Below are 14,709 nucleotides of genomic sequence, written 5' to 3'. Positions count from 1 at the left end.
CGAAAATATCACAAAGAAATGTGTTCAGTTCCATTTGCTTTTTCTTGTTCTCTTATGGTATTTTCTTAAAATAACTTACGTAAATATTTGTTTCTATTTTAGGCAGTCTCATTCTAGTTTGTACTTAAAAGTAGATGAGGATGTGGGTCTGTCAAAACTGGACGATCCTTACAATATTGACATATCTAAAATAGGCAATGCTTCCTGTGTTACTAAATTTATTAAAACGTTATTATCTTTAGTAAGTATTTACAAGTAGTAAGTATTTATAAATTCGTATTTAGTTGCAAAACAGTAAGACAAAGGATCTATTTTTTTCTCTCTCAATATCTCGTTTTCACGTTTCAGAAAGAATCACTTACTAAAAAGTGTCAACTTCTAATTTCCAAGATTGCTTTCAGTGAAATAAAAAACTGAACATTTCTTTAAAAAAATTAAAAAAAGCAAATTTGTTTATGTTTTAGATGGAGCACGGCGCAAAAGCTCATTTAAAGCACCTAACTGAGTACTTTAATTTTTTATACGAATTTAGCAAAATGGGCGACGAAGAATCAAAATTTCTTTTGGCTGTGGGTGCGATCAACTCCATGGTGCACTTTTACCTGGGACAGAAGGCCAATGATTTTGTGAGTATATGGACTCTCGTGTTATAGTTTGAACTAATTCATCACTTGTCGAATAGGTTGATGTCAGCGAAGGTGAAGAAGACGACGAAATGGTTTCACTTCCCCCCGAAAAATATAAACCAGCAAGTTTAGACAAAATGATTACATTAATTGCTTCACTTGTGGAGAAAAGTCGGGATTCGAATATGAAATTACAGCTAAGTGAGAGGGATTATACTGCTGTAGCTGGAGGAAAGGTAATTTTTACTAATTCGAATGGTTTCAGTTATATACAATAACTTTTTAAAAATACGTTTGAATTGCAGTGCAACGATGCATTATAACTATAAATTTTCCAACTTTTCGATTTTCAAAAATGCAACATTCTAGTTTTTAATGTTCATGTGACCCTGAAGTCTGATAAAGTTATTGCTTTGTTAACAATGCGGTACGATACGGCATTTAAAAGTCGCAAAAAAATTGTTTTTTCCTATTTTAGCTTTTTCATAGGTACTTCTCAACTTGTTACAAATTTATGCTTATATGCTTGTTAACAAATGTTTTTTTTTCAGGGATTTTCTTTCTTGTATCAACAAATTAAGGATAACATCAATCTACAACAAACTAGAAATCTAATTCATTCCCTCTGTAAAGGAAACAATCAGTTGGCTCAAAATATCATTTGCATGATTTCACAGGCGATCACCAGGCATTCGGAGGTAATTATTATTATAGCTCTCCTGTAATAGCTAAGTTTTTTTACCTATAGATGTTTAAAATTATTATTGACGTTAATGTGATTTTTAATGATTATTCATTGTAAAAGTCAAATAATCGTTATATCAAAACAGAAAATAAAAATGTCCCTGATGCACCTTATATTCTTTTATCATCAAAATGAAAAAGATAATTAAATTTGTTCGAAATAAATTGATGTTATTGGTGTTCTAACACATTCCCTTAACCACCCCTTAGGTTAACTTACAGGGTTGTCAACCCTTCTTCAAAATACTGACGTTGCTGACAGAGAGTGCTAGTCAAAGTGCGGCGAGTGGATCGAATCAGCCATGTTTTACCCAATTGGTTCTACAGAAAGTATGGGAAGCCGCCGAGTGCTGTCCACATTCGGCTTTAGATTGGCTTGCGCTGCAAGTCACTCGTAACAGATTGGTGCATTCGTGGGTATTGAATTCCATGGATTCGTGGTTGGAACACTTTTTAATCGCCCACAGCAATCAGAGAGTTAGAAACAGTAAGTGGTGTTTTTGTAACAAGAAAAATATGAGTCACATGAATATTTGTAATATGTTGGCTTATAATAGGCTAAGATAAGCTTAAAAAAATCCAGTTATGTTGCGAATTTTCATTAAATTACGCCATTTTTGAATCTATATATATAATGATTAATCAGAAATATCGAAATAAGATTCAATATATTATGACAAACTTGAATACAACGTGCAAATCAATAAGTAAGAATGACAAAATTTATGGGCTAAAGAAGTTTTTACATTAAACAGGAATCTCACATTTTAGGAAATGAAAAAAAAAAGTCTTAAGAAGAAATAATCGCTATGAATAGTCTCTAATCTTATGTATATTATCAAATTTTGACTTCATTATCTCAAAAACTGTAGAGGCTATAAACAGAAAACAAAAATAATTTCGAAATACTGTATTTAGAGAACAAAGTATTAATCATTCAGATAAACTTTTCTTTTTATTTTTGTGAGCATTATCACTTACTAAATTTGCTCAATTAAAATGTGTTTTATTGTGTACGTATAACTTGCCGTCTCTGTCAGGTTCTTATATTATTGAATTGCATATTCCATTTCAGCCGCAGGTTATCTTCTAGTTTCGTTAGTACCGAGCACCCCATTTAGGCAGGGTTTTAGAGCATCACATAGAATGAATAGGGAACCTCAATTGTCCAGTGAAGCACAAGTGGTTTTACACCAGGTGTACACTGCTCTTTTAAGGTACGTCGATTTTTTTCTTTTCTATCATCCTACTTCGTTGTTCACTAAATTTCAATTAGTTTCAAATTCACTTTCTACAACTTTAAGTTTGATACGTAATGTTCTTTCTATTTGTATAACCTTTAAATTATATTATGAAATTTGTTAAACAAACAATTTTTATGTATAGATTGCTTCCAGCGGCTAAGCACTATACAGATATGCAACAACATGGATCCATGAAGCTTACTACCTATTTCGCTTTGTTAATGTATTGCTGCATATCTCGAACAGAAAAATTAATGGTGAGTTATTAAATAATACAATATAAATGTGGTTAATTGGTTTTAAAAATTATTATTGGCGGTATCTGATTATTTGCTCTAGTGTATTAATTCCGTTTTCTACTTTTAACTAATTACTAATTATCTTATTAATTGTAGTTCGGACAATATTTCTTACAATTATGGCATCTCTTCCACCCAAAACTTTCGGAACCGTCCATTCCGGCCTACCATAACAAACAAGCCCTCTTAGCGTTTTGGAATCACGTGTGTACCGACTGCCCAGAAAATGTTCAAATCATGTTAGCAAACGCTCACGTAACGAAGAACATTGCCTTTAACTATATCTTGTAAATAGACTGCGCTTGTTTTTGTAATGTATTTGAAATATTTTGCTTTTAGGGCTGATCATGATGATCAAGAAATTGTCTTATATAATAGAGCAATGTTGCCAGCTTACTACGGAATTTTACGAATGATGTGCCAACAATCTCGAATTTTTACTAGGAATTTGGCTAATCATCAAAATCTTCAGTGGGCATTTAAGAACATTACTCCACACCCTACACAGTATCCACAGGTAAATAGATTCATGACTGGTCAAATTCCTAAACCGAGACTTTCGGAAATCTTTTATACATTATTTAACTAATAGAGATATCAAGGGGAAAAAGAAGGACCCCAGTTAACATATTTTGATGCCGAATTTTGAAACATTTCGTGATCTTATCATAACATCACTTATCATTACTTTCGGTACTGATTTAACACAAGGGATGGTGTGACCAATTTCTAGTTTTTGTCCTAGTATGTATATTTGCTTAGCTACTGATCAGTCTCTGACTCATAGACAGATTTTCATAGATCTATTGAATGCACCTACTATGAGAAAGAGAATGAAAATGTTATTGGAAGTCTATATTTCCAATAAAACGATATTTCTGTAGATCCATGTGTGATGGGATATATGTACCTCTGTATACTGTGATACAGTGATACAAAAAAATGGTCTGCATCCACGAAATTACACCAAGAAAACATTATTTTTTCCGCCCCTGTAGTAGTTTTTCAATGCAATATTCTTAAGTTTCAATTACTTCAAGTATACTTATAAATTGGTTAAGAAGTAGGCTTATTTGATAGAATCCCTCATAAGAAAGTTGGGTAAACCGTTTTCAAGGTATCGAGTTCTACATTAAATACTAAAAATCATAGCCCTTTTCAACGATTTATATATTAAACATTCGTGCATTGAGAACTTGGAGAGGAATAACCGGCTAGATTGTTCCATCTCAACTATAGAATGGAGCGTAAAATTATTTTCCATCTATGATTGTAGGCTGTCGAGGAATTATTCAAATTAATGCAAATAATTGTTATGAAACATCCTGATATATCGGAAGCCGATCAAAGGGAGATATTTGCATTTAAGCGGACAACGCTGACAACCTATTTAACGGTAATATTAGTTTTACGAGTTTTTATGTACAAACATTATTCATAATTTGATGGGTTTTAGTGTTTAGATGGTAGAACCAGTTGGGGTACGCTGATTAGTGCATTTAGATTCCTCGTTGAGACAGACGAAGATAAATTGTATGTGGTGTACAATGGAGGAATGCAAATCGTTTTTGAGGTAAGGACTGGGACGTTTTTCTCAAAAATTATTCAGATGACCACGGTTTATTATATGGAGGCAGATATTAACGTTGCGTCTTTGTGAGTCAACCTTTGAGAAATGTATCAGGTGTTCCAAAATATGTGTAACAAGATTAAACAGCGTTACGCCTGAATTCTGCAACTATTTACGTACGATGTCAACGATGTGCAGCTCTAACTTTAACGCACATCAATGAAAGTTACAACCATCCACCACTGTAAAGATACCAGGGATATTATAACTACATCACAGAAGGCTTCAAAATAAAAATTTTTTGTTGGTACATTTATTGCTAAATTGTAGTAATTCAAAAGTTATTAATTATTGAAATTTGACAAGGGAAAATTGTTTCTCATAATTTAGTATACCACCAGAGAAGTTGAAATTGAGTTTATGTCAAAATAAGTTTTCGGTAAGACTTACTCTCTTTGAGTTAGTAATTCGAATGAAATTGAGTCGACAGTTTACCAAATCTAATGTTGCTTAATTTTACTTTACACCTGACAAATTTTTCATTGGTTAAGTGAAAATATTTTCGTGGTTATTCTGAAATTACTCTGGGTAGTTGTATAACTGTTTTAACGGTCATGACGTGTTAAAGGCTCGAGTTTACAGTAGTTACTGATTAGTAGTATTCCAAGAAGACTTCATATCAGCGGACATATTTCAAATTTGTCCTGTATTGACAAACAATTTGTCTTATTTTGTTCTTTAAAGTGTTTCCAGAATTTACACGTGATGCTTCACGAGGCTACTGCTTGTCATGTAGTAGGTGATATGTTGGACATTCTGCAAATTTTGTTGGATTTGATGCATTGTATACGAACATACAGGGAAACTAAGGATGCTAGGAGTTTGGTTTTAGCCACTAAGGATTGGTTGGAAGTAATTAGGAAGTTGGCAACTTTGCTCAACACCTACAACCCTCCAGAAATGCGGTCTTTGTGTATAGGTGAGTGGTCATTACCGTGCGTGTTTTTAATTCAAGGTTAAATATCTCAAAAATGGCAAAGGCTGGGTGTAGGAGATTATACAGGAAATACGTCTGAAAATATTAGGCAGAATCTAAAAATAAAATAATATCTTCGGAGTACCATTTAAAATAAGCAAGTTGAGAGCTATTTCCGGTGAAAACGGAATTGACAGGAATTTGTAAATAATAATCAAAAAAAGTACGCGTCGAAATTAACTCAATTCCAAATTTTCAAATTCGTATCACTTTTAGATCCTAGTCAACTTTAATGAACGGGTTGGGTGAATAGCTCTGTATATAAAAAATATATATAGTGTCTCATTGGAATTTTTAACAACATTTTCAGTTTAACTAAAAGCACGAACTGCAGAATTGAACAATACATTTTTTTGACGCAATATAACCAAATTTCGGCGCTGAGAATCTAAATAAATTATATTAATATCTTGGCAGTAATGCAATATTTCCCCTCTAATATCGTAATATATTATTTGCAGAGATCCTTAAGGAATTTGTGCTCACTTTGACACCGGAGACGATGCAAATTTTAGTGCCCTTACTTTCACATTGCCATTCAGCATTTCAGGATAGCCAAGATGCAGTCCCGCTAGGCCCCTATTTTCCTCGCCGGGGGCATTCAATGCCGATCGTTGCAGGAAAAGGGGGGGCTCGACCGCTACGGCCTATGGTTCAAATGACGGTTCCTCAGAATCAATTGGAATGTAGTCGGGTATGTTTGTACTTATTTACATTTTAGTCATAGAAAACGTATTACGTTTTAATTCATAAATTCAAATAAATAATATATTATTTGTGCACAATTTAATAACTTCTACTTGCATAATGTACATGAAATCCCTTTATTAGCATTCTCCTCGGATAACTGATGACGGGAATGGAATATAACCAATTCATTTTAATGTAAATGCTTCACTACTTTATTTTTGTGTTCCCCATAGAAATCATACATTTCCTTCCGATAAATGTCAATAGAGGAATAAATTATACAGTATAAAATTGCAATCGAATAAAATGACATCAAGCCATTATACTAATAATTTCGTCCCTCATAGTATTTTGCTATGTTAGCAGTATTAAGAACGCATGTATACAACACGTTTCTTTATCGTGCAACCTAGGACTTCATGTGTTAAAAGTTAAACCCCAAATACTAATTGTGGATTGTTAAATTCGCGTTAATCTAACAATTTAAACAGAAAGACTTGTAAAAAATGGTAAAAGCAGCATTTATCTTCTTTCAGTTTGCGCAATACTACTGTGTGTTACTATTTTTACACATCACTTTAAAGAGACAAATCAGTTTTCAAAAGTTTTCCAGTTAAGACTTGTACTGTGTTACTATTCGAAGAAATCGAAATATAAATAAAATGAGTCAGATGCACGAGATCGTGAACTGGAGTCTCTGTATATCCTTAAGAGTAAAGATGCTCCATGTAAAGAATTGCACAGTAATATTGATGAATTGTTTTAAAAATCAAAACCTATTGTTTACAATATCAAAATTAATTTATTTAAAAATAAGACCAAACTTGTGCTGGGGAGTCTTAAATGATGCAGTAGTAAATAATAAAATTACATATATAAAAATAAGCGAGGAGCGAATAAAAATTGCAAATCAATTTAATAATGTTACAATTGCGTCTTAACTTCTACCGAAAAAACAGTTCGTTAGCCTGTCCACTGCAAACCTGGAAAAGTGCAGAAATGTATTGTCCCCGAATTTGGATGATGCCCGCGGGGTGTTTCAGAATGTGACGAAAGTTAGAAGTAAGAACATTAGTGGACACAATACTATTTCAAAGTTATCATTAAAGCTTATACATATACAGGGTTGCTCATTAGTGCGTCAAAGTGCGATATCTCAGTAAATATAAGTTTTGGAAGGAAATTCGTCTTAGTAAAGTTTTTGGGGACTAAAAGGCACGTATTTTTAAATTATTTTTCAAATGTACAGGGCCTGTCATAAAAGTGTGGTAGTACCAAATTATGTTTTTTTAAATGGAACCCCCCAATTTTTTTGCCATTTTCGGATTTATCGTCAAATTTTAAGGCTAGTTTATGAAATAGGTCTTATATAAAGAATTTACCATTTTCGAGTTATTTGTGAAAATTCGAAAATTTTGATAGCTGCAAGGTCTCACGGAAATCACGGTTAGGAGACAGCATTGATTTCCGTCCGATTCAAAAAAATTGGGGGGCTCCATTTAAAAAAATATAATTTGGTACTACCACACTTTTATGACAGACCCTGTACATTTGAAAATAATTTAAAAATACGTGCTTTTTATTCCCCAAAAACTTTACTAAGACAAATTTCCTTCTAAAACTTATATTTACTGAGATATCGCACTTTGACGCACTAATGAGCAACCCTATGTATATATATATATATATATATACATACAGGGTGTCCGTTTTAAGAGCTAAGCATGGGGATCTCAGTTAAATGAAGAGGTACGAGGTCTGTGAAATTAGGGCAAAATTGCGCATTTTCGAGCTTTAAAGAATTATAAAATTTCGATTGCTTCCGGAAATATCCGGGAAAATAGGAAATTTCGAAAAAAAGTTTTTATTTCTTTCTGGATTCATTTGAAGAGATAATTGAAAGTGGCTGGCACATTTTTGTAGTTACTTTTTCTCCTCGACAACATGACAGTGCCAAATATTGAATCCGACGTTTCGATTTTCCGGACCCATCATCAACTTTATTTTTTCTTATGGGCGCCATCTCGGATTTTCACACTTTTCAATTGAGATTTTTTTCCGATTACGATGATGGATCACGTGTTAAGATCCGGAGTTGCCGTTTAATGGAAATATCACAAATCCTGTTTCTGCAAAGAGTGCTTTGGAAATAACAAACAGGCATTTGTTTCGATAAACAAACTTTTGACGTTCCGACCGAATATCGCTTGACGACGCACACGTTCACAAGTTTGATATAATTTTCTTCTCAAAATTCCTTTTTCAAGTGGCGAAAAACGAGAAATGCTAGAAATTTATTACGTCTCGTATCGAAACGAGCAAATTACTTCGGAAACATATCTGGAGTGATACCCAGAAAGGCAGCAACCACCAGAAAATTACTTTCTGTTGCTTCGCCGAAAACGCGTAGACGACGAGTTAAATCTTCTAATGAGAATTGTTGGAAATTATGAGTATTTTAGTGGAAACTGGGATTAACGAAACAAGAATGCACCAACCGACTTTACTTATAAACGGCACAAACACGACTGCAGCACGACCATCGTGAAAGATTACAAGAAATATTTCCCTTTTTATATACACCTGAATCAGCCTGGCGAGTACACAATGTGAGTGAGTCAACCCATGTCGAAATTATTATTTATCTGTTATCATTTAGATTTTAGTTTTCTACATTGATTTGTAATTTAACAAATTCGGCAACAACCTAATTCGCATTTTAGAAGATTCGAACATGTCGGATATACTGGGTGTCCCAGAAATAAGCGCCATAATTTGAATCAATAATAGAACTCGTAAGAAGCAACATTTTTTGCGTAAGAGGTATAGTTTTCCAGTTCAATTATTTAAAAGATTTATTACTATTGCGTTACCCGCCTATGGCATCTAAAATTGTTTATGCCATTTCGGATCCTTCGCGTAGAGACTTAGCAAATTTTTTGTCTGCTTTCTGATGTGCGGAATAATCAATAAACGCTTACAACTAAGTAGGGGGAGTAATTGCGGTTTTCGTTATTTACCGTTAAAATATTTTAAGTTTTGACTTACCCTCAAAAGAAGCTACACTGAGTGTTCAAAATGTCTTTCATTATTGTTGGAAATTATGAGTATATTTAGTGGGAATTGGGATTAACAACACAAGAACGCACTAACCGATCGACTTTACTTATAAACGGCCGAATCACTACTGCAGTACGAGCACCGTGGAAGATTAGAAGAAATATTTCCCTTTTTACATACACCTGAATCAGCCTGGTGCGTACCCAATGTGAGTCAACCCATGCCGAAATTATTATTCATCTATTACTATTTAGATTCAGGTTTTGTACTCAAATTTTTAATAAGATAAAAGAGTATACAGGGCGTTTTTTAATGTTAAAAAATGAAATATGTGCATCATGAGACTATTTAAAGATAAAAATTTTAAATAAAGGCAAGACCTAAGTTGCTTCCATTTTCATTTACTGGGTGTCGAAGTTTTCTTTTTGTTTTCATTAATTTCTTTCTTATTTGTAAAGATAATTAACTCGAAATTGATAGTAACAATCATTTTAGCATTAAAAACAAACTAAAGTAACAATTATTTAGAATAATATACAGGGCGCTACTGGCGGTGGTTCCCGAAAAACGAAACGTCGGATTTCAAGTTTGACACTGTCATGTTGTCGAGGAGAAAATGTGACTACGAAAATGTGCCAGCCATTCTCAATTATCTCTTCAAATGAGTCTAGAAAAAAATAAAAACCTTTTTTCGAAATTTCGTATTTTCCCGGATATTTCTGGAAGCAATTGAAATTTTATAATTGTTTAAAGCTCGAAAATGCGCAACTTTGCCCTAATTTCATCGACCTTGTATTTCTTCATATAAGCGTGATCCCCATGGTTGAGCTCGCAAAATGGACCCTGTATATGTATAATTACGGACTATACGAGTATATGATTTGTTGCTTGATTTTGTTTCGAATTCTTGTCATATATTTATGTATGTAGTAAACTTTTACTAGATTGGGGTACTTATTATCTAAGGAAAACTCTTTTGTTGACTTTATTTCACTTTACACGTGCACATATTTGAAAATAAAGATTATTATTATTATTATTATTATTATTATATTATTATCGTCATCATTATTATTGCGTGGTTTAAATATAGTAAAACAGGGACATAGTTAGCCTCTGGAGAATAAAAACTATGAAAAAATCCTATGTTGCACATAAAAACAAACGCGCTGTATGGAATTCCGTATATCTGAAATATAGCATATACCGGGTAATTTAAGAAGATGGATCGCTCTTATAACTTTTTTGTTGTTAAAAAAATACTAAATTGTCATTTTATTGAGTATTTTTTCTTTTATAATCAATTTAAATGCCGAAAAACAGTTTTTCCTATTTATTTCCTGTTTTTCAAGTGATAAAATAATGGCCCATTGCGATTTTCTGAAAGACTGCTTTTTCCTGAATTTTTTGATACCAAATATAACGTATGTTCTTTTAGAAATGAACCGTTAATTCGTTAAAAACATTCAAATTTAAGAAAAAATATGTTGGGCGTGTAGTATGTCATGGTCACATTCCAAATAACAGAATAAAAGAATAAAATATTTCTACTATTAGTATTTTCCCTTTAATTGCGGCCTAAAATTGTGCCTAATGCGTATGCCTCAGTTGCGTAGTTCGACATGAAAAAATCACAAAAAAAAATTTACAGGGCATCACGTTTAAAATCCTAATTTTGAGGTAATTTACGGTTGTTAAACCGGAAGGGGTAGATAAATGCTATTAATTTCAATCAATCGGTCCTATTCTCATATAGCTTTCCTCCAAATTTCAACTTTCTAAGTTTTAAAAAATTATAGAAGCGAACCACCTTCTTGAATCACCCGGTATAGTTGCAAGAAAAAGGGCTTTTTCTTCCAGGGAGTCGATCCTGAATACGATAAAGCTTTAGACAAATTTTATACTCCGTACCATGATTTCATAGATACGATGCTCCGATTGGCGGTGAATAACGACACGGTACAAGACGTGCTCATTAATTTAAGTGCCGTTGTAGGATTCGAAGCTGTCCCGTTACATTCCACTTATTTTCCTAAAATCTGGTTAGATATACTGAAATCACAGGTTTGTTAATAGCACATTAAATGTCCATTTGCATTATTAATAATTTTTTTTTATTAGCATATAGATAGGAAGTATATAAATATGTTAATAAATTGCAACTATTTTGTGGATTATGTCGACGCGATTCTCTTGGATGAACGTTACGCCCTAACAGTAGACATCATTTATGACTTTTTGGATGCGTTCTTCCCTAAGGTAACTTATCTTCCCAATTTATTACGGTTCGAGTAAATAATACTAAACTGTTGGTACTAGGTTTCTGCGCATGTCCTGAACGAACAGACCATGAGGATGATCGATTCAATGGTGGTATCTCTCAACGAGTCCGCGAATTCGCCGGATATTTTGAATAGCCCCAAAAGACTTGCTGGCGATTTAAGGGCCTTAACTTTAGTGTACAAGTCTCCTGAGGGAAAGACTTCTGGGATGTTGAAGAATGCACTGAAAGTCTTGCTTGCCAACGTCAAGGCAGAAATCGGTAAAATGGATGCTTCTTACCAAGGTAAGTGTCATTAAAATCGTATTTAGAAATGGAGCTTACGGCAGAGAACGCGTTGAAGAGGAATACGAAGTTTCATTCGGAATGTAATTTGGTATTAGGAAAATATTCGCAGCTGTAATATTTTTCCAAATTAAATAGAGGATGTCCCAGAACGATGCAAAAACACTCTGTATTGGCAGAATAATGAAACTCACTCTAGATAGATTTTAGGCCATTCTAAAGAAGAATTTGTCGTTTTTCCCGCATAAAAATGACCTTAATGGCATTAGTGGAAATTTTACCCCACTAAAGTGCACGTGGTTACCCTAGCTTCGGACGAAGACCAAACATACCCACTAGTGGAATATTTAAAATTTACGTACATGTTTCTCTTTTAAATGAATTCGACTGGTTTCCTTATTTCTAGATATGCAAGAGAAAATGGACACCCAACAAACTTCTGAAAGTAAACCATCAACTTCTAAGGAGGCTTTTCAAAGTGATGCACCTTCGTCCGAAAAGGCCCGTAGTTCGAAAAACAGTGAAAGTCGACATTCCAGCGGATCGGATGCCACTCACTCCAGCAGCATTGATGAATCTGAGAAGGACAAGCATCTCAGAACGAGTTGCTGTTTGTTAAGCGATATGAAATTTTTAGAAAAGAGTATTAACGATTTAATGGCAGTACTTGATTTGGCTAATAAACGCAGTTAGTGTTGCATTATTGTTAATTATAAGGATGTGATAAAACGCTTCAATTCGAATTAACTTTATCTCTAGTCCTAGATATCTTGATGTAAATTTGGAAGATGTACATGTTTTGCAATTTATTTATTTTCCTTTAATTAACGTTCTGGCAATATTAGTAAAGAGCATATCTGCGAATTTTTATCGGGTTACATATTTAATTCTTGTGTCTCTGCGGCGTGCAGCTAATTACATTACGATATTTTATTTAGATTGGCCCATACGATCTCCTAGAAGTATTGTGAACTTCTTATACAGTGCGGCTATTGTAAGTTTGAAGTGTCGATCGAATCATTAAGTCTAAAATACGACCAATTTTATTTGCAGTTAAGAATTTTGATTTCCCTATAATACACATTTCTTTCTCCATTTTCCAAAAAGTCTATCCATAAGTGTGTAAGGAGGACGTTAATATAAATTTAATTTATATTCAAAGTATTCTTTTTGTGCCCAATGGACTCCAAAGAGTTTGGAGATTTTAAGTAAAGATCATGTATCTTGAATCATTACATCATGGGTGACGTTTCATCTAATATTCATTTACATGGCAAACCATAATTAGAACAATGAATGGATGATGGTAACAAATGTGCTATAATGCACATGCTGAATTGTTAAAACCAAAACCACGTTAACTGCATATATATACAGTGTGTCAACTAAAATTTGCACCCCATAAACTCTCCGATTTGTCCAAATGCGAGAAAATGCAAATATATGTCAATTTTAACTTGAGGGAGGACCAAATTTTATTTTGATTTCGAAATAGCTTTAGCATCTCTCTAGCGCGCCTTTAGAATCTTTAAATGACAAAAGGGGCTGAATGACATATCGTTTTGAAGCTGCTTCCATTCTTTATGCATCTATGTTTTTTTCCAAGTTGAATGATTGATTTTTCGGAACACTGTCTAGATAATTGCGAAAGGAAGTAAAAGTGGTCATCAAAAAACAATTCAATTTAAAGAGTATGGTGCTCAAAATGTCCACCACCCACTTCCATGCAACAGTATAAGCTATTTCAAAAAGATTCTCTAATGTTTTGCGAGATATTTGGCCTGACCAAACTGCATTTGTGGAGATGCAGGTGGTGTAATGTACACTTTATGATTTAAGTAGCCCCAGTACAGGAATCTAGGGGAGTTAAACGTTTAAAATATTAGTGCAGATGAGGTATTTCTTTGAACGAGAATGTACTGGATTAACAATGTTGAAAATTTCAATGAGTCAACAAAAATTTCGTGATTGTAAAAAAACAATCGCTCAAGTTTGAAAAAAAACGTGGTTGCGTAGAGATTGGAAGCAACTTTAAAATTATGTGTCCCTCGACCCCTCTTGCCATTTAAAAATTTTAAAGGGGCGACTCTGGGTGTTCGAGGGATACAGAAATGACTTCGAAACCAATATAAATTTGGTTCCCTCTCGAGTTAAAATTGGCATACTTTAGCATTTTCCCATATTTGGACGAAATCGGAACTTCAAGGGCCATAAATTTTAGTTGGGACACCATATATATTATTATTTTATTTACTAATTCAAGCTAATTTGTCAGATTTGATTAGAATCGCTGGTAGCAAATTCAGAAATATCATCGCTACTACTGGCATTACTGGCTTGGATTATGAGAAGATCTATTGTATCGATGAAGTTATCTATGCCTCACATTCCTTCCTCTTCCTTCAACAGATGTTCAATTACATTTTGAGGTGACAAAGACGTAAGTTCTTTTAAAGGCTTGTTAAATAAATGTTGTGTAATGTAAAACATTCACGAGCTTGTAAGTTACTTTATGACACGCCAGATAGTTTTTCATTGAGTTTGATATATCACACATAGATATGTGACGAGTGCAAGGGTGAAATCTGGGAATATGGTTCGGTAAGTACGCGAGATTCGGCGAATACATTCGCAGGACGTCTGACAGAGTGGGGGGATAATCGGTAAGCTGGAAGGCATTCTCCCCAGTGTGAATGGTTTAAGTTTCGGACAACGTGTGATGATCATGACGGAATGGTCGGCACTGTTGTACGCTGCACCAATATGGCACGAGGTGCTAGGGGCCAAGACGTATAGGGCCGTCCTGGAGCGGGCGAACAGGACAATCGCGATCAGGGCGCCTGTGCGTACCGCACAATTTCGTGTGCGACGGTG

At 34.0% G+C, this 14,709-nt stretch overlaps 1 protein-coding gene across 1 annotated transcript in view; it reads left to right on the top strand.

The window, feature by feature from the left end:
- The window catches only part of puf (ubiquitinyl hydrolase 1 puf), a 40,608-nt gene extending 27,612 nt beyond the window's left edge, over nucleotides 1-12,996 (top strand). The window contains exons 37-53 of the mRNA XM_066298652.1: nucleotides 103-241; nucleotides 465-626; nucleotides 683-862; nucleotides 1,178-1,324; nucleotides 1,581-1,857; nucleotides 2,446-2,587; nucleotides 2,757-2,871; nucleotides 3,010-3,200; nucleotides 3,253-3,430; nucleotides 4,190-4,309; nucleotides 4,370-4,486; nucleotides 5,228-5,462; nucleotides 5,981-6,213; nucleotides 11,130-11,333; nucleotides 11,391-11,528; nucleotides 11,589-11,835; nucleotides 12,242-12,996. Coding sequence (XP_066154749.1) covers nucleotides 103-241; nucleotides 465-626; nucleotides 683-862; nucleotides 1,178-1,324; nucleotides 1,581-1,857; nucleotides 2,446-2,587; nucleotides 2,757-2,871; nucleotides 3,010-3,200; nucleotides 3,253-3,430; nucleotides 4,190-4,309; nucleotides 4,370-4,486; nucleotides 5,228-5,462; nucleotides 5,981-6,213; nucleotides 11,130-11,333; nucleotides 11,391-11,528; nucleotides 11,589-11,835; nucleotides 12,242-12,528 — 3,112 coding nt within the window. The 3' untranslated portion in view covers nucleotides 12,529-12,996. The remainder of the gene's footprint in view (nucleotides 1-102; nucleotides 242-464; nucleotides 627-682; nucleotides 863-1,177; nucleotides 1,325-1,580; nucleotides 1,858-2,445; nucleotides 2,588-2,756; nucleotides 2,872-3,009; nucleotides 3,201-3,252; nucleotides 3,431-4,189; nucleotides 4,310-4,369; nucleotides 4,487-5,227; nucleotides 5,463-5,980; nucleotides 6,214-11,129; nucleotides 11,334-11,390; nucleotides 11,529-11,588; nucleotides 11,836-12,241) is intronic.
- The last annotated feature ends 1,713 nt before the right edge of the window (nucleotides 12,997-14,709 follow it).

The sequence above is a fragment of the Euwallacea fornicatus genome, chromosome 31 (assembly GCF_040115645.1).
Source record: "Euwallacea fornicatus isolate EFF26 chromosome 31, ASM4011564v1, whole genome shotgun sequence".
Taxonomy (NCBI): Eukaryota; Metazoa; Arthropoda; class Insecta; order Coleoptera; family Curculionidae; genus Euwallacea; species Euwallacea fornicatus.
The sequence above is the reverse complement of the archived record's forward strand: the minus strand, read 5'-3'. Positions and strand labels throughout refer to the sequence as shown.